This window comes from Oryx dammah, unplaced genomic scaffold, assembly GCF_014754425.2.
Source record: "Oryx dammah isolate SB20612 unplaced genomic scaffold, SCBI_Odam_1.1 HiC_scaffold_17, whole genome shotgun sequence".
NCBI lineage: Eukaryota > Metazoa > Chordata > Mammalia > Artiodactyla > Bovidae > Oryx > Oryx dammah.
The window spans coordinates 59937561-59963701 of record NW_024070201.1 but is presented as its reverse complement, the minus strand read 5'-3'; the positions used below and the strand labels follow the sequence as shown (position 1 = coordinate 59963701).

Genomic DNA, 26141 nt, shown 5'->3' with positions numbered 1-26141 from the left:
ATTTCCGCCGGAGAGTCTGGGGCAATCCGGGTATAGGTGGTGAGAGCCTCTGTCAGCCTGTTAAGAAAGGCTGCTGGGTTTCCATCGGGGCCTTGGGTTATTTCATCTAGCTTAAGTAGGTTTATTACCTTGAGGGAGGTGGTCTCCATTCCCTCCAATAGGCGTTCTACCATGTACTGAACGTTGGCTCTTCCTCTCTGTCCCTCCTGATAGTCCCAGGCTTGGTCTACGTCTGGAATAGCAGCCGCTCCAGGTGGCCGCGCAGGGTCTGCTGGGTTGGCTAGATGTCTCCGGTCTGCTACCATTCTTGCTGCGGCCCAAATGGCCTTTCTTTCCTCTGGGGTAGTAGTGGACCCCAGGATGACAAATATGTCCTGCTAGGTGAGGGCATAAGACTGAGACAGCTGGGTAAAGTTTTTGATGTAGTTGGAGGGGTTGGCCGAATAGGAGCCTAGCCGCTGTTTGATATGGGCAAGGTCTTGGAGTGAAAAGGGTACGTGGACATGGGCGAGACCCTCCGGGCTGGCCACCTGGTGGAGAGGAAGCAGGGGAGATGGCGGCAGGTTGGGAGCGGTCCGGGATCTTGTGTGTGAGCTGACTGGTGAGCCAGAAAGGGGTGGGCATGGAGGAAGGGGTGGATATTGAGGCGGAGCCAAGGGAGCAGCGAGAGGCGTTGTCACAGGAGGGCTGGGCTGTGAGGACGATGGGGGAGGAGTGGATATGGAGGAAGTTGGTGAGGGCGATAGAGGGGGAGTTGGTGTAGGGCTAGGAAGGGCCATGGTTAAGAGAATTTTAGAAGGGGAACCGTGGGTATATAGGGTGGGACCGGGAGCGCAACGGCCAGAAAGCCTGTACATAGGGTACCTCAGACCATTTTCCCATCCTCTGGCAGTAATTATCTAAGTCACGGGGGATGTTAAAATAGAAAGTTCCGGTTGGCGGCCATTGTGAGCCGTTATCTAAAGAATATTGGGGCCATGCCTCAGAACAAAGGAAGGTTAAGCATTTGGAACGAATTTCTCCAGAGATATGTAGAGTTCTGAGGTTGGCGAGTAAACATTTTAGTGGTGTAGACCAAGGTTGGTCGGCCCTGGAGGCAGATGTCCCCATGGCGACTATCAAAAGAAGGTCCTGGACCAATTGTCGGTGAGGCTGGGAGTGGTCTGGTCAGGCGCCCCAAACGGGCCGTCAACCCAGCGAGGAGAGGGCCACTCAGCCAAGACGGACGTCTCCGAGTTGACTGGCGCCGAGGAATAGCAGGCCTGGCCTGCGGAGGAGGGGTCCAGAGGCGGCCGCGATTTAAAGGGACCGAGACACCCTAGGAATAATCGCCACGGGAGCAACAATGCCTAGAACCCGACCGACGGAACTTACCCCGTATCCTGCCAGACGGTTGGATGGTCCCAGAGGGGTGACGGGGTGACCTGGTCTGGCGCGGGCCAGACCTGAAGGGGGCCGCAAATCCTGCTCGTCGCGGGATGGGCCCTCACCTCGGGCCCCACGTTGGGCGCCAAATGTTGGGTAAAAAAACAAGGACACCAAAAGAGTATCTAACAGGCTTTTTAATGGCGAAGCGCTCCGGGGCGGGGTTCCCGGACCGGGGTTCCCGGACCGGAGCAAGGCAGGTCGAGGTAGTCCGCACCCGGACTGTGCTGGGGAGGGGTTTATATGCGTTCGTTGCGGGGATGGTCAGGCTAGATCGCCCAAAAAGGTACGGTTAGTGAACGGGGGTTCGGATAGGTCGCCAGGCTGAGGCTTCGTGGGCTGACAGTTCCTTTTACGTGGCTGGGGCAGGCGGCTTTAGCTGGCAAAGTGTGCTGTCATTGGTCCCCGGGATCTGAGAGGCTCCTTCCGTTAGGGACTTCCCCCGCTAGTGGGAGAGAGGAGGGGCAGCCCATTATGGCCCCGGGTCCAGCCTTACAATAACCGTTTTATCATACTAAAGATGTGGAAAATATAGGAGATTTGGGTTCAATATATATTCATTAATTCAGTCAAGCCCCAAGGATTCAAAGATGAATAGTGCACAGTCACTGCCCACCGACATATAAGCAAATATAGTATGTAATAAAATATATAATAAGAGAAAGATATAAATAATATAGTGCAGTAAGTAGTATAATCAGTGTATGGTGAAGGTAGGTAAGTGATACAAAGCATAGGTAACATTTGTTGGGATGGCCCAGTGAAGACTTGGGGAGACGACATAATCTGTGTTTAATAGGTGACTAAACACTAATAAGTAATAAAACACTGATAAATAATAGTCCTATCCTGTGGGTTCTATAATTCTATTATTGTGACTTCCCTGGAGGTCCAGTGGCTAGGACTCTGTGCTTTCCCTGCCTAGGGCTTGGGCTTACTCCCTGGTCAGGGAACTAAGATTCTGCAAATTGCACCATGAATCCAAAAGGAAAAAAAAAATCTATTTAAACATGAGATAGGCAGAAACTTAGACATTTGGAAATGCAGCGTAATTATATGAGGTTATATAGTGCATGCTAATTTCCAAGCAAATGACACAGTAACTAGCATTTATTGGTCTATTTCACTACACAACTACATATCTGATTACAAGTAATCCTGACAACTCTCTGAGATAGTGATAGTAAGGCCATTTTACAGATAAAGGCACTTGAGATTTACATAGGTAAAATAACCTGAACGTCACACAGCTAAAATGTGGTGGAGCCGTGGTATCTGCTTTGACAGACCAACTTTAGAGACAGTATTCTTAATCATTGAAAATGAACATTAGGAACCCAAATGAGAAGCAACAACTTGCCTATTGAGAGCATTTAGAGAAGAGTTACAAACTAGATACATGATGGGTATCATGATGGGTATATTCCGTGGATATTGGCATAAGTAAGCATTTGGTGAGCAGTTTAAGTAAACAGGAGTATGGTTGAGTAGTCAGTTTCTGTAGGAGCATCAAGGAAGATCAGGTTGGAATCTGAAGATGGGAAGGAAGCTATTTGGAAAGAAATCGTGAAATGAGTAATATGTGATCGAAAACTATAGAAGTTATGAGAGCAAGGGAGAAATATGGGAATCAGTGTAACATAATGGTTAAGTTCTTAAGTTTCTAGTTTTGTTGATGTTTAGCATGTAAGCTGACTACTCTTAGGTTCCTTATCTATAAAATGATAATAGTAATAATATCTAGCTCACAGAGATTAATTTGTAAAGCCTGACTTATATACCACTCATTGAGCAAATGTTACATGTTATTATTGTTCCTGTGTTTTAGTAAATTTAATCTGATAATAGTGCCTAGAAGTCTAGGCCTAAGCATTAGGCCATTAGTTCAGAAACGCTTGAAACGTAGTTGTAGCAGGTAAATACAAAAGAAGGGACAAATACTAAGAATATTTTAGATGAATATCAGTATGTCAAGTATATATGGCTTTTTAAAAATATATGGTTCTTAATGGTGTTTCATAATCATGAGTTCATTGTTACAGTAGCAATTAATAACTGACAACTGAATGTAACTACAGTTTACAAAGCCACTAGGACATGTTAATTGAATTTGATTCTTGAACCATTCTGTGAGATACTGTTACTTCCATTTTATTAAGGCCCATAGAAATGAAATAATTCATTGACGTTCACACAAGTTAATGAATGAAGTAATTGAAAACTTGCCTTTTCATACGTTTATTCTAGTTTTTTCCTCTTCATTGCCCTATTATGACAAGAACTGATGTTCTATCACTGGAAACAGTATGAAGAACTGTTATTAATACTTGAAAGAGTTAATATCTTTTCTTAAGTGTCTGCCTTAATATCAAGAAATAACTGGGACATGAAAGGGGAGAGACAAGTTCAGAGTGTACTAGTTATCTAATTTATGTTTAAAATCCAGTAATATTTGAATATAATCTATTTAGTAGATCAGAATATTAAGTGGCTATGATTTGCCTTTAAAAAAAATCTTTATAGCAAAAATGAAAGTAACCTTTTGATTTTCTGCACAAATCATATTAGGCATTTACTACACTTTGGGTAATTGTAAAATATTTTACAGTAGAGTTATCTTTTAAGTGTTTTAAAATAGTATTGATCATGAAACTTTTTGAAATTTACCATCAGGCCAATGGTAGCAGAGTCTACATAGAACTATGCTTCGTGGTGTTCTGGGAAAAACCTTTCGACTTGTTGGCTATACTATTCAGTATGGCTGCATAGCTCATTGTGCTTTTGAATACGTTGGTGGTGTTCTCATGGTAAGTGCTCACATTCAAGAAAATAATCATATAAAATATGTTATTTTTTTAAATTGAAGGAAGAGTGTGTGTTTGCATTGGCACTGATGTAAAACAGAAGAACTGTAACTTTAAATGTGGTCCTGTATTGTTTCTTTCAGGGGCACAAAAGCCCCTATTAATCTAATGAAATATTAGTTTTTACCGTTATTGAATACTACTTACTGTGTTCCAGGATGTGTTTGATATTTTATGTTTATTAACTCATTTAATCTTTTACACTCTGTGAGATACATATTATTGTTGTTTAGTTGCTAAGCTGTGTCCAACTCTTTTGCGACCCCATGGACTGTAGCCCACCAGGCTCCTCCATCCAAGGGATTTCCCAGGCAGGAATACTAGAGTGAGTTGCCATTTCCTTGTTCAGAGGATCTTCCTAACCCAGGGACTTAATCCGTATCTCCTGCGTTGCAAGCGAATTGTTTACCACTGAGCCACCAGGGAAGCCCCTGAACTACTTATTAGAAATCTACTAATACTATGTACATGAGGAAGCTGAGGCTCAGAAAGCTCAAGTAACTTTCTACAGGTCCCACAATTCCAAGTAGACTTGGAATTTCAGCACATATTTCTCTGATTTTCAAAAATCCTACTTTTCAACTACTGTGAAGAGTGTCAATAACTGTTACTAAAACAGATGATTTATTCTGCCTTGTGTCAAAATTTAAATGTTAAGGCTGTCCTTTTCCCAGTGTATTTTCTTAATATTGCATCATAAATCTATCAACCATGACAATACTCACCTTCTGTCATATAAATGAAATAATAAATTGGTTGATTGTTCAGTCAGTGAGTTTTGCTATTGATGTTGCTATGTTTACAGGTTTACCCTAAAGAGATTTATAGTCGTATAGTCTCAAGTTGGAATAATTCTAATAACTATATTTAGGCAAATAAATATATCTAACTGAAATTCCCCTTTGATTTTTTAAATTAATCTATACTGGTGCTTCCAGTAGACTACAGAGATAGCAAAAAACTTTCATTGTGGTCTTTTTTTCTGCCTGAGTAGGAGGTTTTGAATAAAAAGTTTTATCTACATACACCTGAATTGAATGAAGACTGTTGTATTTAGATTTTTTAGATTACAGTGATAATATACAACAGTTTTGAGTTATAAGTTCAGTTCAGTCACTCAGTCGTGTCCAACTCTTGGCAACTGCATGGACTGCAGCACGCCAGGCTTCCCTGTCCATCACCAACTCCCTGTTCATATGTACCTCATATCTGTTTTGAGGTATATATAGTTTATTGTTTTAAAACACACTAATATGAAAGTTTTTAAAGTGCATCTCATTATGCCAGTATTTTTCAGTAGAAAATGTGAGTTGCAGCCCCCCCAAAATGAATAAACTATTCTCTTGAAGAGAATGAAAGACACCAGTTAGTTGAAAATAGTATGATACCACTTGCTAAATTACTGTCATGAGCTTCTGGATGATATTTGGCCATAGTAAGAAGAAAAAAATCATTAATTGTTCAACAAGTTATTGTTCAGTAATTCAACAAGTATGTGTTGAGTATCAACTTTATGCTAAGCACTGTTCTTGATCTTGGTTAGCAATTGGGAACTTAAGAGACAAAGTCATTGCCCTCAGAGCACTTACATGTTACAGGATGGCCAAAATTTGGAACCAGAGGTAGTGTTATTCATCTTTTATATTATTAATAAACCATTTTAAATATATTTTGCCTGTGTTTCCAGATTTGCTGGCTTCTCTATAGAGTTGACCTTCTCTCGGAGCTACCAGCTTATTATAAATCATCCTCCAAGTTTAAAGAACATTTGCTTGATTTTCTTTTAAGCCTGATCAGATATTTATATTTTTAAAAGTTTTCAAGTTAAGTTTAAAAATTACCTCTCTTTCAGTGTTCTGGACCATCAATGGAGCCTACAATTCAAAATTCAGATATTGTCTTTGCAGAAAATCTTAGTCGACATTTTTATGGTATCCAAAGGTAAATTTCTGTCACAAATATATTAAATTCATGGTGAACACACACACATATATTGTGTCTTTTCTGCAGTTTCTTAATGTTAGCTTTGAAAACTCTTCTGTAAATAACCAAATTAATGACCAACTGGATGAAATTTTGACTCAAATTTTTTCTCTCACTGTGAGAAATTTTAATAGTCTCTCAAAACATGCAGTCTCTTGGATCGTTTGAAGTAGAGACTTAGGAGCCAGTTACATATTCAAATCTTGGTGATTTGATTTTTTAATTTTCAATATAATCCTGCATTTCTATTGGCGATTGTCTTTTTTTCTGTAGTCTGTGATGAGCAGTTGATGACTTTTAGACTATATAGCACTGTATATAGCTGGGAGCCAAGAATCCTATCTATTATGAGTTTTCTGATTAATTATATTAAGTTACAAAATTCCTCGGCAAATATTATTCACCACTAAATCTTTTAAAATCCTGTTCTAAATGGTGTTTCCAATCCTTAAGATATTATTTATTCTACTTAACTCCTGGAGTGTTATTCCCTCTGAATTGATGTTAAGTATTAATCATTTAATTTAATTTCTAAAGGGAACCTCTTTGAGTCCTTAAAATTTGGGGTCCATTAGTTTTTCATAATTCTTAAAAAATAAATCTGTATTACATTTCATCTTCAGAAAATATAAATTTTACTCACTTGAGCTGTTATTTATCTATAGCATAAGTAGGTTTAGGCATTCCTCTTTCATTATTGACCTTTTCTGTTGTGTATTCCACATTACTGAAAATCATCAAGAACACTGTAAAACTGTTCTTTGCATTTACTGATCTTCCACCATCTTAGATTCTGTAGATAGAAACTCTCTCTTCCTCAAGCATTATGGTCTAGCTTGGGCCTTAGGTAATTATTCAGATCTTTTATCCTCAACAACTTCAGGATGCCTAATTGACAGATATAAAATAAAGTTTATATAACAGGTTATATTCTAGCTTCCTTTTCTTTTTACCTTATATCAAAATAACTTATTACAGTTTTTGGATTAACTGGAGACCTAGGTTCACTACAACGTAAAGACAAGCATCTGTTTTCCATGCTAATCACATGATTCACAGTCTTTAAGCATCCTTAACAAGAAGCTGGATTCATTGGCTAAATGGTTTCTGAATGAATACTTCAATATTGTCTTTTTTGGAGGGGATACTCTTTGGAGTCAGATGGGTAATATAAATAACTATATTTAGTAAAGAAGATTTTTTTGAGTTTCATTTTGTATTGTGTTCATTCAGGGAACCCATTAGCTGGAAAGACAGCTCAAAATTTGGCATTTATGTGAGACATACCAAAGTAACTTTTACAACCAAGGTAGTCAGTTGGTAACTCTACTTTAAAAATATTACTATACTGAATATTTTTTTCATTAATCTGCAGCACAGAACTCTGAGATTTCAGGGGAATCTCTGACACCTGACAAGAGAAACTCTTGCTAGCTGCCTGTTTCTAAAGACAGAATAGCCATCCATTTAGGGAAGATAAAATTCTGCATATCTGGTATCTAAAACACATGGATTTTTCAGTCCAGTGGACAGAACTCTCATGCTTGAGACAGTCATCCCTTATTACTACTTGCTCTTTGAACAGTCAGTGAGCACCTCATTTATGAGATGTACTCTACCCTATAGAGAATGTTAGGTTGAGTAAGAGGTTGATCTTTCATCTCAAAAGCTTATAATCTACTAGAATAACAAGGATAATTATAAATGGTATAGGAAAATTTGAATCTTAGTTCTGTTAAGTTTATTGTAAAATGCTATTTGAAAGAGTTGAGAATTCTTGGTAATCTTTTTTGATCTAAGTTCTGTGCCTATAATATCTGGTTAGACCACTGGAATTACAGTCTACGGTAATAATGCTTTCTATAAAAAGAAACTTTGACTAAATTATGAACTTTTATGTTGCCATTCAAGTGCTGTTTGTTTTGAGGGTCATATTGATTATTTTGTTAACAAACTTAAGCTGAGTAAGACTCTCACAGAGAACCTTTCTTTCCCCAAAGTTAGCCATAATCAACTTTATAGTATGTTACATATGTTACAGTATTTGCAAATTTCTTCATCTGAACAGTTCTGCTGCCATAGTTCCAGTTGGTTGGAAAGAGATGTTTTATCCCATTTTCAAACAAGTATAAGCCTTATATTGCACTCCAACTTGTAGAGTTTAGTGTTTTAATAGCATTCAGCTCTTATTAAGAATAGCCTGAAGAAATGACTATTCTGAATACTGTTGTAATTTCTGTAAAATTTCTGATAAAGATGCTATCTTTACTTTCCTTACATACATATCTTTTCCTCTTTGATTTAGTTGTTAAGAAAAATTTTGTCATACTTTTCAAACTAAACCTTATTTTATTAGTTAATGATTGACAGATAATAATCATAATTTCTTTTTTAACTTGACTACCAAAAAGTTTCAGACTCATTATAATACATATAGCAATAACTAGGTTTCTGATTTAACCATCATCTTTTATTTTTATGACTTTTGATTTTGATACATGTATCTTTTATCATAAGCAGCATCCAATTATTTTAAGAACCTGGTACAGATGATAAGTAAATATATTAAATCCTTTCAAGTGTGAGCAACAGAATTCATTTAATGTCATTTCATGCAGAAAGTTTTGTATTCTTTTTGGTTGGGACATTAGTCCTATATTTTTGTCTCCTTCCTTTCCAATTTTAAGTATCTTACTTAGTCTTCTAATATATGCAAATTGTTACTTATTCCATGAATCATCTCTTCCATATGCAAGCCTATCCATATTGGTTTTATATGTATGATATGCCAGTTTATTTTTTGTATCGTATGTTTGGACTTTTTAGTATTTTTTCTGGCTAAGTCTTCTGATAATTTTTCTTCACAAATAAGTCTTTTTCACTGTAGTATGAACTATCTAGATTTATATAATTTACATGCTGCGATTGCTCAGTTTTTTAAGCTCTAGGGAAACATAGATGATGTCTCTACCTTTATATATGCTGTAGAGTCAGTCAGTGTTACAGGCAGGGCAGTAAAATTTGCTTGGTTAGTCTGGTGATATTTACATGAATTGCTTTTTTATAGTTTTGGTTCTAAAAATTTAGACACAGAAGTAAAAGACTAAGTACAGTGCAAGAAGGTAATTCTCGTGGAATTGTCAAAAATTTTAGAATCTTCTAATAGTTTTTCCATCACTCTTGTTTTTGGATTCTGACCCATAAAGTTAGTCTCGAGGTTCTCAAAGCTGGTAAATGTATGGCAGGGTTAGTATGTGAGAGGATAAAGGGTATGGCTTTAAGTTGCTTTATAAAAGTATTGTAGCAGTGCCATGCATGTGTTTATGTTTAATAATAACACTGACTTTCTTTGACTTTTTCCCCTCAGAGGTGACATTGTGGTTGCAAAAAGCCCGAGTGATCCAAAATCAAGTATTTGTAAAAGAGTAATTGGTTTGGAAGGAGACAAAATTCTCACCAGTAGTCCAGCAGGTTTCTTTAAAAACCATAGTTATGTAAGTAACATTTCAATTATGTTATTCATTGGTATCACAGTTGATTAACATTAACTGAACACACTGACAAATAAAAATAACTTTTATTCATGTTTGAATGTAAGTTAAAATGATGCATTCAGTAGAATAAGAATATTCTTTTTTTTTTTTAGAATAAGAATATTCTTAAGTGTTATATTTGTATCACAAACAACATGACCATCATAATTTATATATTTTATTTCCTTTTAAAGCTCCATACAAACATCTCAGTATTAGTTGTTGAAGGCAGGATTCACCAGCAGTGTCAAAATATTGGGCAAAGGTTTGAAGGAAAATAGTAGATTTGCATAGTATCAAAGTATTTCTCCCAGGGTATTTTTCCAAAGGGAGAAATAGTAACTTTGTGGAGGAGAAACCTGTCAGACACTACCTTAACTAAGTGATCAAGGTTAACTTCACCAGTAATACGACATGTCAATATAATGTAGCCCTGAATTGAAGCACTGAGAAGAGCACATCACTTTTGTGGTATTCTTGTAACAAGAAGTTATAGCCTCAATCTAATCATGAGAAAACAACAGACAAACCATAATTGAGGGTCATCCTGCAACATAACTGACCAATACTCCTCAAAACTGTCAAAGTCTTTAAAAAAGGAAAGTCAGGGATTGTCATAGATTGGAGCAGACGAAGGAGATGTGACAACTAAATGCAATCTGGAAATCTGGCTTAGTTTTTCCACTGGCTTGTTAATGAAAAATTTGGTAAAATCAAATGTAGTCTTATAGTTTAGTTTTTTTTTTAAATCCTATTTAAATATTCAGAATAGATATTTTGTATATCTTTGGTGTAGTCAACTTACCAACCGAGTTAGGAAAAAAGAGCAGATGCAGTAGAGTGGAAGAGCGAAGACCATGTAATGTGTCAGCCCCCTTCACCAATCACATGACTGCTGAGACAGAACTGGTAACTGGGCTGGGGCGGGGCAAGGAGGGCCTTCTGTTTACTCAGCATGTGCTGTTCTTACTCTAATTATAAATTTATTTTCTACTTTTGTTTAAATTTTCTGTGTCACTATCATTTTATTAATAGAACTGTTATATCTATTAAGTAACTTTATCTTCATCCCCAGTGTAAATATATAATTAGGAGTTGAATTGTCTTCATTGTTGTAAATTTATTTTTACCTGTAATAGCCTCTGTTGCCCTATTAAGTAAGTTTGATCAATAGACTATTAAATAATCAATCTATTATTTATTTACCTTCCTTAATAGACTATGGTTCAGCTGTGCAAATGCTTATTACACTTTTGATGTTTATTACTACGGTGCTAAACATCGTAGGAATCAATAGCTGATGGTGATCCTAATGTTAAAGTTGAGAATGTAGTATCAGGTAACGTATCAGTATTTTTCTGTGGTCTTCATCATGGATACTTATCCTTTTGTTTTTCAAATATGTTAGTTATTTACATAATTATTTCACCATCACATGACTGTTATCATTTCATGAGGCAGTCTAGTCACTTCTAAGTTGCTTTAGCAACAAGCATATACTTGAGGCCAGAATTCAGGTCAGTTCAGTCGCTCAGTCCCGTCCAACTCTTTGCAAAGCCATGGACTGCAGCATGTCAGGCTTCCCTGTCCATCACCAACTCCTGAAGCTTGCTCAGACTCGTGTCCATCGAGTCAGTGATGCCATCCAACCATCTTATCCTCTGTCATCCCCTTCTCCTCCTGCCTTCAATCTTTCCCAGCATCTGAGGCCAGAATTATCAACAGACAAATGACAAAACATATAAATGATAACAAAACATAAATTTCTGGGTACTTGTGTGCAATTGTACTTTGTACAGTGTGCACACCACTGTTGTTGTTTTCTTCTGAAATTATTAGAAGAGGAATGTTAGGATGAAAGGATTTAGATAAAATCTCTGCTAAGTAATCAGAAAAAATAACCAGGGGACTATACGATGTATTTTTTAATATATGTATAAATATTCTTTTCAAGGAAAACATCCTTTGGATTTTTATGTTTGATGAGAGGATAAGTTAGGGGGCACTGCTGTTTCGTTCCAGATGTATTCCATTCACTTTGGCGTGTATGTTATAAATGTACAAACAATTGTGATAATTTTGGTTAACACTTACCCTGTATTTACTTTGTACCAGAATAAGTACAGGGTAAGTGTTGAAACTCTTTCAAGGATTAGTTAATTTAATCATCACGACAGTAACCCAGTAAAGGTAGTTAGTTAGTAGTAGCATTTAACAGACGGGAAAACTGAACAACAGGGAGGTTAAATAAATTGCTCAAACAGTAAGAGAAACAGTTGGAATTCAAACACAGATAGCCTGGCTCTCTTGAAAAATTTGTATTTTTTACTATGCCAGTACTACTTCTCCCAAAGTATCCTCCAGTTACTATTCTTATTTTTGCTCCTATCTCCTCAAATTGTACTTCCCTTACAATGTATTTGTCTTAAACATTTTTAAAAAGAAAGGCAGCTATATCTGATCAGGGCTAGTATTAGTTCTAAAGACAAGACAGTGGTTTTTGAAGGCTTCCCACCCCCACCAGTTTTTCTAGGCTGAGTTTTTTAAACCATGATTATTGTGTAGCTATTACTGAACTACTTTAGCAGATGTGTTTCATTAATCAAGGTGATTTATAACAATTCATCCAAGTTTGGAGCACTCTGAAGCGATATCCAAACTGTTTGCAATCTGCCCCTGTAGAGTGTTCCCTTTTCCAGCTATCTCAGAAGCAGACTGGTGCTGTATTTTATGAAAGGGGTTTCTTTCCCATATCTGTGCACCCTTTCAGAAAAATATTTGTTGTTTATAAGTTATGAAGACAAAGCTATTCAGATCTTGATTGAGCTGCATAATAAGGATGATGTATATTAAATATGTTTTGAATTTCAGGCAAAAACAACAACAACAACAACATTCTTTTAAGTAGGTGCTTCAGAAAGCAAAACACCAAAATTTTCATTTGGAACCTAGAATATAGAGTTTAGCGTATGAAAGAATTAGCATATTGTTTTTAAGTTGGCGAAAAAGAACATAAACAGTTAAGTGATGTGAAGCTGTTTTATTCATTCCAGAGTTCCAAAAGTCCATGTGGCAAGCAGTAAAGACGATTTATTTTTTACAGTAAGCATCTGGAAACTAAGCAGTCCCTATCAAGATGTTTCTGCGGTGGTTTTGCTTTTTTTCCCTGATATTGAGGCTAGTAATTTTTTCCCTTGAGTTATGGGCTGAGCATTGGTACTAGGAAATGAGCTTAATTTGTGACTCTCAAAAGAAACAAATTTTACTCAGCTCAAACATCTTGAATAACTTGCCTTTCTATACTATAGGAATTCCTCAGTTAGCAGCTAGAAGCCACTAATTTGCCAAAAATAATTTAATTGGAAGAAGCATTTAGCAAGTAGGAAATACATTCAATGAACTAGCATTCTTCTCTTGATCAGCACAGCAGGTGATTTAACATAGACGCCAAGACTCGGGAAATATGGTAAAATTTTGTTATAAAGCTAATAAAGAAACAAAAACACTTTATACTCTTTCTCAGGATAACATTGTGTGATAGTTCAAAGCTGTGATTTTAATTCATAGTGTAACTGTGTTACAGTTAGGCATTTTGAAATAAAGTAAGTTCGTATCAGCAAACAATCATGCTATAAAACCTCCTATCCAAACAAACAGACCTTTTGGGCATCATGTCCTGCTTTAGGAAAGAGTTGTGTGTACTTACCAACTCCCCTGTGAGCTTTATCTTCTCTTTTGAACGCATTCCACTTAGACTTTGATCCCTGGGAATTCACTGGAGCAGTTCTCACGAATGTTCTGTTGTTGATCCAGTGGTCAACTTTCAGTCCTCCTTCCACTTGACCTACTGTTAGTATTTAAAGTAGTTGTTCTTCAGGCCTGGTTTCACTTAAGTTTGAGGAATACCACTGTCTTTAGGTTTTCTCCTTTTTCTGCTTCTTCCTTTGTTGATTCCTCCAAATATTGGAGTAATTAAGGGTTTGTATTTTAAACTTATTTTGTTTATATATGCACACATAAGGTGACTTAATCCTGTCCTGAAGTTTTAAATACTGTCTAATTTAAGTTCTAAATTTATATCAACCACAGATTCTTTGCTGAAGTCCAGAATCATATATCTAATAGTCTGTCTAATATTTTTCTCTTGAACTTAGTATGTCCAAAACTAAACTCCTGATTTTCCTTCCACAACTGGATCCTCCCTCACATATTCCCAATCACTGAAAGGCGACTCCATTCTTCTGCTCACTCAAGTCATAAACCTTGGAATCATCCTTGACTCTCTTCCTCTTTCACCCTCTCATCCAATCTATTAGTAAATCATGATGATTATATCTTGGTTTGAAATTAGGAAAGGAGTATGTCAAGGCTGTATATTGTCAATCTGCATACTTAACTTTTATGCAGAGTACCTCATGCAAAATGCTGGGCTGGATGAAGCACAAGCTGGAATCAGGATTGCCGGGGAAAAATATCAATAACCTCAGATACGCAGATGGCACCACCCTTATGGCAGAAAGCAAAGAAGAACTAAAGAGCCTCTTGATGAAAGTGAAAGAGGAGAGTGAAAAGCTGGCTTAAAACTCAACATTTCAAAATGATATCTGGTCCCATCACTTCATGGCAAATAGATGGGGAAACAATGGAAACAGTGAAAGACTTTATTTTCGTGGCTCCAAAATCACTGCAGATGGTGACTGCAGCCTTGAAATTAAAAGACACTTGCTCCTTGGAAGAAAAGCTATGACCAACCTGGACAGCATATTAAAAAGCAGAGCCATTACTTTGCCAACAGAGGTCCGTCTAGTCAAGGCTGTGGTTTTTCCGGTGGTCATGTATGGATGTGAGAGTTGGACTGATCATAAAGAAAGCTGAGGACCAAAGAATTGGTGCTTCTGAACTGTGGTGTTGTAAAAAACGCTTGAGAGTCCCTTGGTCTGCAGAGAGATCAAACCAGTCAATCCTAAAGGCAATCAGTCCTGAATATTCATGGGAAGGACTGATGCTGAAGATGAAACTCCAATAGTTTGGCCACCTGATGGGAAGAACTGACTCACTGGAAAAGACCCTGATGCTGGGAAAGATTGAAGGCAGGAGGAAAAGGGGATGACAGAGGATGGCATCACCGAACTCGATGGACATGAGTTTGAGCAAGCTCCAGGAGTTGGTGATGGACAGGGAAGCCTGGTGTGCTTTAGTCCATGGGGTTGCAAAGAATTGAACATGACTGAGTGACTGAGCTGAACTGAACTGATATCTTGTAAATAGAATTCGACCACACATTGCCACCATCACCGCTGCATCCTGGTGCAAGACAAATTTATCTTACTCTTGTTTTCTTGTAATAACTTCTTATCTTCTCTCTCTGCTTTTATCTTTCCCAACTCTTCCGAACTAAAAAGCCTCTTGATGAAAGTGAAAGTGGAGAGTGAAAAAGTTGGCTTAAAGCTCAACGTTCAGAAAACGAAGATCATGGCATCTGGTCCCATCACTTCATGGGAAATAGATGGTGAAACAGTGGAAACAGTGTCAGACTTTATTTTTGGGGGGTCCAAAATCACTGCAGATGGTGACTGCAGCCATGAAATTAAAAGACGCTTACTCCTTGGAAGAAAAGTTATGACCAACCTAGATAGCATATTCAAAAGCAGAGACATTACTTTGCCAACTAAGGTCTGTCTAGTCAAGGCTATAGTTTTTCCTGTGGTCATGTATGGATGTGAGAGTTGGACTGTGAAGAAGGCTGAGCGCCGAAGAATTGATGCTTTTAAACTGTGGTGTTGGAGAAAACTCTTGAGAGTCCCTTGAACTGCAAGCAGATCCAACCAGTCCATTCTGAAGGAGATCAGCCCTGGGATTTCTTTGGAAGGAATGATGCTAAAGCTGAAGCTCCAGTACTTTGGCCACCTCATGTGAAGAATTGACTCATTGGAAAAGACTCTGATGCTGGGAGGGATTGGGGGCAGGAGGAGAAGGGGACGACAGAGGATGAGATGGCTGGATGGCATCACAGACTTGATGGACGTGAGTCTGAGTGACCTCCGGGAGTTTGTGTTGGACAGGGAGGCCTGGCATGCTGCTATTCATGGGGTCGCAAAGAGTCAGACACGACTGAGCGACTGAACTGAACTGACTCTTCACATAGTAGCTGAAATCATCCTTTTTAATAATGATGCTTTTTAATAGAAATAATGTTGGACTCTTCTGCCCAAAAAGCCCAGTAGCTTCCCATCTCATAATAAAAGCCATGGTCCTTTTGATAGCCTAGAAGACCCACACCCTTCATGCTCCTTTCTCTTGTATTTAAAGTTTTATTGGAACACAGGCCCACTCATTCATTTATGTATGGTCTGGGACTCTCACTAAAACAGCAGAATTGAGTTATAACAGAGACTCTATGGCCTGCAAAGCTTGGGCTCTTCACTGTCTGGCGTTTTACAGGAAAATTTGCTGACCCTTGCTCTAGAATATAAGATTCTTAATGGCAGGGATTTGTTTTCATCTCAGTTAATTCCCCAACTCCTAATCTTTTATTTGGCACCTGGTAGATACTTGAAAAATACTTGAAGTTTAGACAAATTTCCATATAACTAGAGTCTGACGGCGTTTTCTTTTAGTTTCTGTTCTACTCAGTTTCTTCTGGTTTCTCGTGCAGACTTGCTCTGGAGTAAAGTGCATGATGTTCTATTTCTTAGTGATATAGATGTTCCTGTACTTCAACACACTGTATGCTAATACTGAACTGGCCAATCTGTGTTCATCCTAGTCTTCGTAGAATACTTGAAAACTCCACCCACTTCCATGGTAGGGCTACTTGACCATCTTGCATAATTGCAGGTGAAAGTTGTAGAAAATACTGTCATGCCCCTGTTACTTTGTGCCAGGATAGCATTGTGCTGATTAAATGTTTATTTCCCTAAGTGACTTCTGTTTGATAGATTTTAGCCCTTTTATTAGAGCAGACTAAAAATTCACCTGCCTCTGAACGACTTAGTTCGGAGTACTCTGAATTTGGTCTTGTCTGGGTCTTCTAAAGGAATGGTGGAACCTGAGGTACCTTGGACTTACTACCTTACTCTCATTTTGAGGGAGGATATAATTTCCCAGAAATGGTATGGCAGTTTTGTTACTATGAAGGCTAAAGTTGCCTTTGCAACATGTAGTAGCCACTAATTAAGTGGTGTGGTAAAGAGAGTTTTCTACATTTCAGTAGAAATGATGTGCTTTTGGACATATTTAACTATTCTGCAGATATTTTGTTCTTTTGATCCTTTTATTGGTTGGCAGCTTAAGGATGGATAAGTTATTACCGGATGTTGGTAAACTTCCCTTTAAGTGTAAACTGCTTTCCAGTGGTTGGTTATTATAAAATGAAGAATCTTTTTTTCTAAATCTTTCAAATAATTAAAACTCTATTTATTGAATTTCAGTTTTTCAGCCATAGTGGCCGCTCTGTATTGGAAACGAGCATGGTAGTAGAAATATGATTATGGAGATTTCAGTATTTTCCTGTAGTTAAAACATGGCAGTCTTCTGCTACTGTTAAAGAAAACATCTGTACTTACTAGAAATTTTTCTTTTATTTTTGGCCTATCAAATTTCAAGTTATATAAAGCTTTTTGGTTCTCGATAACATGGATTCCAGTGTCATACACAAAAGGTGAAATGTTCATCAAATCCTGGTTTGTTACCACAGTAGAGTAGGTGGATGAGAAATGTAGTATTTTGTCTGCTGATCCTGCCAGCTACGCCAGTTGTCTCACTCTGTATCACTGTGCGCACTGTTCCTTAAACCCAGGGTAGGCGAGGAGGGAGCTAAGAGCCTGGAAGAAGACTGGAGGAGCCATAGGAATTGCAGAGGCGTTTATTCTCTCCTGGCTGACACAGCAGCCATAGCACCAGCCAAAACATGACCATAACATAGTCCACCAGGGTGTTCCAGGTGAAGCTTATGTATACATGCTTACATACCAGCAGTAGCCTGTGGACTACCGAGTACCTCATGATGAGCATGCACAATGCTATCAGTGATCTCAACTATTACTGAATCTTTATTTACAAAACGGGGGGCAAGAGCGCCTGACCATGCCATCTTGGCTACTTTGCTCTTGCCCTACATATTTCTTACATTTTTCTTTTTGTATTGTAGAGTATGTTAGTAACAGTATACTTTATTGTAACTTATTTATAACATTTTGTAACAATTTATAACATTTTATACCTTTGTAACCTTGTTATTGGCAGAAATGTAAGAAATAGAGTTTTACATTTCAAAAAGAACTGATTAAATGTTCTAAGGATGCTCTGGTCTATAGTGTTCTTAAAAAGAAAACTTTGAAATGGGATAAGATGCTGGTAAAAAGCTGTTTTACTGTATACTGAGAAGTATTTTTTATAAAATTGCAAGCTGAAAAATAATCTAATTGGACAACATTAGAAAATGGGCACTTTATAAACACTGATAACTCCCAGTGTGTCCTGTGTATTTAGGTTGTAGTCCAAATCTTCGAATATCCTAATGCTGTTTTTCTGTTTGTTTAAATGTCATTTACTTTAGCTAAAAGTCACAACCATATGGTCTTCTATTGCTACTTGTATTATAAACAGCAAAAGTACTTCTTTGTAGGGAGAGGACTCCTCAGATTGAAAGGGCTTATTTATTATAAGCTGCTGATACACTGAATCCTTATGTCATTTAAATAGAAGAACTACCTAATAATGTCACTTATTACAACTAGGATATCTAAACAAGGGACTTGCTTTTTGCAGACTATAGTGATAAAAACCTGTGCTTCACATCCATTTCTCAGCAACGGCTCCCAGGGTAATCAATCATGGCATACTGCTAATGCCTTGATTGCAGCTGATGCAGAGGAAATTTGTTTACTTTTTTGCTAAGTGAAGTTCACTGCGGAGATGACGTGACTTTTTCATCCTATAGCTAACACAACTCTGAAGATAAATTTGACTTAGTGTTTACAATTCTGAGGTGTTTTTCTTCTGATGTTAATACTAAAGAATCATCTTTGAGGCCCTCAGTACTTAAGCATTTTCTGATGTGTTCCCTGAACATTTTCAGAATATTTTGATCTTAGCTTAACGATTATTGTAGTTTATAAATATTATTTTATAGAACTGTATTTTATCTTAATATGTGTTTGAATATGTATATGTATTTGTGAAAATCAACATTTCTGTTGAAACAGTAGCAACTGTTCCTGAAACTAGCATGTTTTGCTCACCTGAAAATATTTTAACCCTCAAAATTGGAAAGTCAGTGCCATTGGTGGAATTCTGGGGAGGCATTTATGCAATTCAGTAAAATGCCGTATTACATGTAGTTTTATCTACATGTTATATGAGACCTGTATACACTTAGGCTGCTTAAAAGTAATTGTGAAAAATTACTAAGAATGAAATTGTAATGCTACTGTTCAACGTAAGCATCTAGACAGACTTGCACTCTGATAGTAGTAAAGAGAATGTGTTCTGATTGGCTTCTGGAAAGCTGCCGTTGACCAGGTGGCATACAGTCAAATGTCTTCTGAAATAAACAACTGAATGAAATTCTTCTCTTACCACTTTGGGTAATTAAAATCTTACAGGTTTCTATGACCCACTTAATCTATAAAAACATTCTCACTCTACCAGTCTTTACCTAAAATAAGAATGGAAAAGAGGAATTACAGATTTAAAAGCAAGTATGCATGTTATAAAACAGTTGAAGATAGTAGATGAGCTGGAAAATACTGACATTACAAGCCATGATACTGCTCACCTAGATATCTGAATGTACTTTCCTCCTGGATTGGAATTTTCATAAGAATTGTTTAGTTTGGCATAGCTGGTTTACATCCCTACTATTAATACACATACAGAGCCAACAGGGAAGAGAAACAAAGTACTTAAAACTCCAGGGTGAGTAATTTAAAATTCTAAGATTGTAACTCAAGATTCTGATCTACTTCCTGTACATTGTGTGTTTAAATCTCTAAATCAGGAAGGATTAGAGAAACCTTCCGTCATCAGAAGAGACTTGAAATTTGACTTTCCTTATGTAAAGAAAGTCAGAATAGGTCTGGGGACATAGACTGATAGGGACTTCTGACCCTAACTGCAAATATACCTAACCCCAAAACAATCCCAGCACCAGGCGTCGTCTTTAATGAGACTGTGCCTCAGGAGCAGGGGAAACCACTGGACTTGGGAGGACGGGGAGAAGACTTCAGCAAAAGGCCTTTAGAGGCTACAGGGGTGGGCACATTTGCCAGACAAAAACTTTGCAAGTTTCCTATTATTTATTCATGAATTCACTAATTCCATTAATTCCAAACATTACTGAACATTTACTTGAGGGTCTCCACCATGTTAGAGTAGGTAAGTCCCTGCCTGCTGGCTGTCCAATAGAACTTTCTGCACAAATGGAATAGTCCATATCTGCACTGTCCAGTGTGGTAGCCTCTAGGTTCATGTGGCTGTTGAGTATAGGAAATGTGGTTAGTGCATCTGAGGAAATAAATTTTTAGTTTTATATAATTTGTAAGATTAAATGGTCACATATGTTACTAGTGGCCACCATGTTGAACAGTACAGATTTAAGAATTTGTAGTCAAGTAGGAGGAGCAGACAAGGAATTACAAAATGGTGTAACAGGATATTCATCTACACTGGGGTAGATAGGATTACTCCAGACTTGAGAGAGGTAAAAGTTGAAGTTCTAAAGGTTAAGTGGGAGGTTGGATAAGATCCTTATCCAAGCAAGCAGCATATTTAGGTTCTAGAAGGGAGAGTGCAGCCTTGGGCTTTGGGCAGCTGTGAAAAATAAGTTCCTACATCTGGGACATACAATGGGGAGGGATGACTAGCAAAAAGAGATAAAAGTGAAAAGGTAATCAGGGTTGAATTCCTTGTATGTCTCAAGCAGGGGAGTAACTTTATTTTGGCCACACCACATGGCTTGCAGAATCTTAATTCCCCGACCAGGGATTGAACCTATGCCCCTGCAGTGGAAGCAGAGTTCTAACCACTGGACCACCAGGGAAGTCCTGGAGTAACATTATCAGACTTATTTTTAAGAGATCACCCTGATACTAATATAGACTAATTGAGGAGAGTTTAATAAAGGATGATTGGAATAGGAGAGGCCAGAGGCAGGAAGCCCAGTTAATAAATAGGCCCTAAGACATAATTGAGACAATAACATTAAGAATGGAAAGCAGTAAAGGTTCGGAGAAAGATTAGGAGAATGTCTAAACATGATTGGATGTTGGAAGAAATGCATCATCTATCTCTTTGCTAGAGCCAGAAACTTGGGGTCAGTTTTGGAGTACTCTGGACGCCTATATAATAAGCCTATGATTGACTGTAGTTGAAATGAGTACAGTGGCAATGGAATTGAAGTGAGAAGAAAACAAGTGCTTTCCCAGAATGATGTCTGGGTGTTATATGATTCCCTCCTTGATGTCCACAGTATATTTGCATGATGTCTTGTTAGTCAAAACAATGTTTTGATGCTCTCAGCCCCCAGAGATCAACCTTTTTAAAGATCTTTAGCTATTTCTCTTCATATCTTAACATTATCTCAGAAAAAAAAAATCATCTGTCATCCATCTGCCTATTTTGCAACTTTGTATTCACAAAGCTACATATTATTCTAAATAACTTCCAGGGTATGGGACATTAGAATTCTGTTTTTAATAAAACATAAAAAGGAGAAGTATCTGTCAAAGGAAATGATGCAGCACCACACTTTTTTTAAGGCCTTAGTATACCAAGTTCAAGAATACTTTGAATCTTTTATTTCTAGTTCCATTTCAGGTGTAGATCAGTTTTCTAGCCAATCTCTGTATGAAGCAGTTATGCATTGGGGCCATAAGAAATTGAAAAGAGATACGGAGATTCATCTACAGGAATAAATCCATATAGGGATGAATTTTGACTGGGAAGAATTATTTGAAGTCCCAGGAATAATTTGGTGGGAATATTTGGTGGAAACCTATTAGCACATATTCTTTATAGTAAGCATCTGATTTACTAATTATTTAGACTTTTTCTGTGAACATGAGAAAACTCACTATTTACATATTTACCACTATGTTCTGTTTCATTAAATTAGGCTCATCTTTTGGACTGTGAGAACCAGAGTGGACATCAGGCTATATTAAAATGAGAGTACTGACATAGTTTTGAAATGAGAATGTAAGGTACTTCTTTTAAATACTAATCCAAATACACAGCAGGTAATCTTGTTACATATAGAACAAAAAAGAAGTCAGAGAGTGAAATAATCCATTTTTCTGCTGCTGCTGCTGCTGCTAAGTTGCTTCAGTCATGTCCGACTCTGTGCGACCCCATAGACGGCAGCCCACCAGGCTCCCCCGTCCCTGGGATTCTCCAGGCAAGAACACTGGAGTGGGTTGCCATTTCCTTCTCCAGTGCATGAAAGTGAAAAGTGAAAGTGAAGTCACTCAGTCGTGTCTGACTCTTAGCGACCCCATGGACTGCAGCCCACCAAACTCCTCCGTCCATGGGATTTTCCAGGCAAGAGTACTGGAGTGGGGTGCCATTGCCTTCTGTGAATCCATTGTCCTAGGGGGAAAAAATCTGTAGGATTAGGATGTTAGTATTAGATGGAAGGGCCTATTTATTGCCTTCAATCCCAACCATTTCCCCCTTCCTCTGCCTTCTGACAAGTTGGTAGATGGTTCTGAAGAAGTAAATGCTTCATAAGGAAGAGCTTAGGTATTTGATAGTTGATAAACATTGCTTGGAAAAGATCCCTATTAAAATATTAAAAATGTTGTTCTTTGCTACATTTGGATGATTTGGTCTTTTTTTTTTTTTTTGGATGATTTGGTCTTAAAAACTGAATTTCATTAAATTCCATTAAATAAGTCCGCATAATTAATATGGCATCTATTCAAAATTAATGTACATTTTTAATTATAATGGATTCAATTCAAAGTCTTGGCTAGTACCAGAACTATATAATTGAATACAGTGTAAAAGAAAAAGGCCAAAAGCATAACGAAAGTGAAATTGCAAAGCACAGTTCACTTTGCAGAGAACTGGATAGACTGCATAAAAAATCAGGAACAAAGAAAGCCCGGCAGGCATCATTCTTCCAGCAGCTGGAGCAAATGTTAATAACAGTAGCTAATATTTAGTGAGTGCTTACTGGGTGCCAGGAACCTTATGTGTTATTTGTTTTTTAGAATATTTCTGTAAGGCATTTAACTAGTCCGTTTTATAGATGAGGTTTAAATAACCTGTCCAAGGTGTTTAGTAACTGGCAGAGAGCTACAGTTTGAACTCAGCCCCAGAGATTTCTATTTAGGCTGGATGGAGGTATTGAGTACTGAAGGAGAAGATGAAGGAGCTTAGTTTGCAATAGCTATGAGAATGAGCAAGTCAAGTCTTAGACGAAGCTCTAAACCTGCTCAGCAGGGAGATGCTCAATAATGAAAGAACCTATTGGTTGAAAGCATCCCTCATCATTACCCTCACCCCAGTACTGTAGGTGTAGCCTACTAGAACTTTTGTGTAAATTCCTCTTTAGTGATAATTGGCTATGAACCTAAAGTGGCACCATTTTTAAGTAGGGAAAGACAATAACAGCTCCTGGGAAGGATGTGGGATAGTATAGTAATAAGTCAGAATTTAAATGGGGAGAAAAAGAAGCAGGACTGCATAGAAATAGTATCCATTGAAATAATCAGTGTGTTAACGTGTCACGCCTGGGCCTTAAACATGTTAATCCCTTAGTCATGCATTTGGGAGCACTTCCCTCCCCAGATAGTCTACTCAGCGAGACAAGTATGGGCAAAAAGTTGTGGCAAGGAGAATGTCATTAAAAATAGAATCTGAGTGAAACTGTTCCTTGAGTTTTGCTTTCAAAGATACCCATCCATAACTGACACTTGGGACAGCCCCATTTTACAAAATTAAAGACTAATAATGTTTTCTCAGTTTTATGTTCTTAAAAGAACCACATGATTGCCTCTCAAGGGATTTAACGTTTCTCTTTTTGACATACATGTTTCTCTTTTTGATCGTTTTGGTGGTTTATATAGGAAGGTAAACTCCAACAATTATTTACTGATGGTGTTCCCAGTTTTGCCCTTGCATGAGTCATACAAATACTGGGCTGTGTGTGAAGTTCTTTAAAACTATATAATAAATTATCTCATTTCACAAGCGTTCTCTCCACTAGTTTGTGTGTATACCATCTTACTATGACTACATTTTGTATGCCTCTCCTTTTCTTTTTTCCAGGGGAAAAAAAACATGTAAAAAAAGGATTTCAGAACCTTTACCCCCCTTATTACCTTTATGATTTTTGTTTCTTCAGTAATTATTGTTTTCTTTACATTCACAGTCATTTTAGAAGAACCATTAAAGAGTCATGAACAATAATAAGGCCAGTGCATACCCTGCCTTGGCTGATTGTAAATTTTTAAATATCTGGCAAACAGAGAGTTAATTAAAAATCAGTCTGTTACTAGGATTTCCTGTTTTTTTAAACTTTTGAAAGGTTGAGCATACAAATACCTTACTCTTTAGTCAGAACTTTTTCTTAATCAGTCTCTCCTTAATCGAATAATAAGTTTGATTACAGTTTAGTAAATGTGTTATTTGATATTGTGGACTCTTTCATCAGATTTCACTTGAGTCAAGAAAGGTAACACCTGTGGGTTGGTTCACAAAAGCTGCTTTTGTTCAGTGGACACCCGCAGGCCATGAGGCAATTACATTTGTTGCTTGTACTATAAAGGAGGCACTTAGCTAGACCTCAGTAAGTATAGCTGAGAACCAGAGGCTTGATTCTTTTGTCCTGCCCTGAGATTAGGTTTTATCATAGCTCAGGAGGTAAACCTCTGACGTAAAGGAAAAACCAAGAATGATTTAAGGGTTCTTTTAATGCTTAAAAGTTAGCCCTAAAGATAGCTATATCTGAGACACTGGGAAAATTCAAAGTTGAGCAAAAATTTCTAAGTGGCATTGTAGACATATATTCATATATTCTTACTCAGTTTTGTGCATTCATTCAAGTTGTCATGGCATATTTCCAAAAGTACAAACAGAAAAAGCAATTAGCTACTTTTAAAAGTTTTGGTTATGAGAAATGATGAACAAAGACATGGAATTAGGATTTCCACTTTTGGCCATTTGTAAAACATTTATTATAAATATGAGTTCCACTTTAATTGGAAAGTTATAATGGCTTTTTACAAATAATTTAAAATATATTTTAATCTATTTTATCTGTTAATATTTTATTATAATAATATTGTTATAGAATTTTTTCTTACTTGAATTTTGAACATAGTGATAACCAATAGATTAATCCAACAGACAATAACTGTGTTTTGGGTTAGAAAGGAAATTTTTGTTCTGTTCATTGCTTCATTCCACTCCACTCACCTGAGCAGAAAGGTCAGGTTTTAAGTTTTGGACCCATACCAAAAATGTGTTGTACTTTATATTTACTTAAATAAATAAGTTCATAGCTAGACTCAGTTACCCAGAGGTCTAGTGACTGTACTATAATTGCAGTCATTTACTTGTACTGTGCAAAGAAGCAGCGCCTGCTGTATGGATTGGAAGTTGGGTCTGTTTCCACACAAGCAAAGCAAAAAAAAATGTTTTTACTTCAATAAAGCTCTTCTTGACCTGCATTGTGATGGACAATGTTCCCTTTTTAAAAAAGTACAAGTATTACTAAAATAACTAGGCATATTAAGACACATATATGTGTATGTACATATATATGCAATTGAATTATTTAAGTAATACATACTGATCCCCAAAATGTAAACTTTGAAATATGTAAAATTTCATGGGTTTTTTTTTAAAGTAATTATACCTAAGTATACCCTGTAATTTTTTTTCACTGACTGTATCCGTGTAAGTCCTATTGTTGTTGTGTAGTAGTGCAACTCTCTTGTGACGACATGGACTGTAGCCTGCCAGGCTCCTCTGTCTATAGGATTTTCCAGGCAAGAATACTGGAGTGGGAGAGACCCAATTTCCTTCTTTTTTTTTTTTTTTTTCAGCTTGTTTATTTTTATTTATTTATTTTTTTAATTTATTTATTTATTTTTAATTTTTACTTTACAATTCTGTATTGGTTTTGGCATAGATTGACATGAATCTACCACAGGTGTACATGCGATCCCAAACATGAACCCCCCTCCCACCCCCCTCCCCACAACATCTCTCTGGGTCATCCCCGCGCGTCAGCCCCAAGCGTGTCATATCCTGCATCAGACATAGACTGGCATTTCGATTCTTACATGATATTATACTTGTTTCAATGCCATTCTCCCAAATCATC

The 26141-nt window shown here is 37.3% G+C and overlaps 1 protein-coding gene across 8 annotated transcripts in view; it reads left to right on the top strand.

The window, feature by feature from the left end:
• The window catches only part of IMMP1L (inner mitochondrial membrane peptidase subunit 1), an 89484-nt gene that overhangs the window by 51820 nt on the left and 11523 nt on the right, over positions 1–26141 (top strand). For 6 of the 8 annotated variants that reach the window (XM_040258932.1, XM_040258931.1, XM_040258933.1 and 3 more), the window contains 3 exons: positions 4099–4232; positions 6142–6230; positions 9640–9766. In XM_040258932.1, the coding sequence (XP_040114866.1) occupies positions 4128–4232; positions 6142–6230; positions 9640–9766 (321 nt within the window). In that variant the 5' untranslated portion in view covers positions 4099–4127. The remainder of the gene's footprint in view (positions 1–4098; positions 4233–6141; positions 6231–9639; positions 9767–26141) is intronic. The other 2 variants (XR_005724220.1, XR_005724221.1) reach the window with 2 other exon arrangements.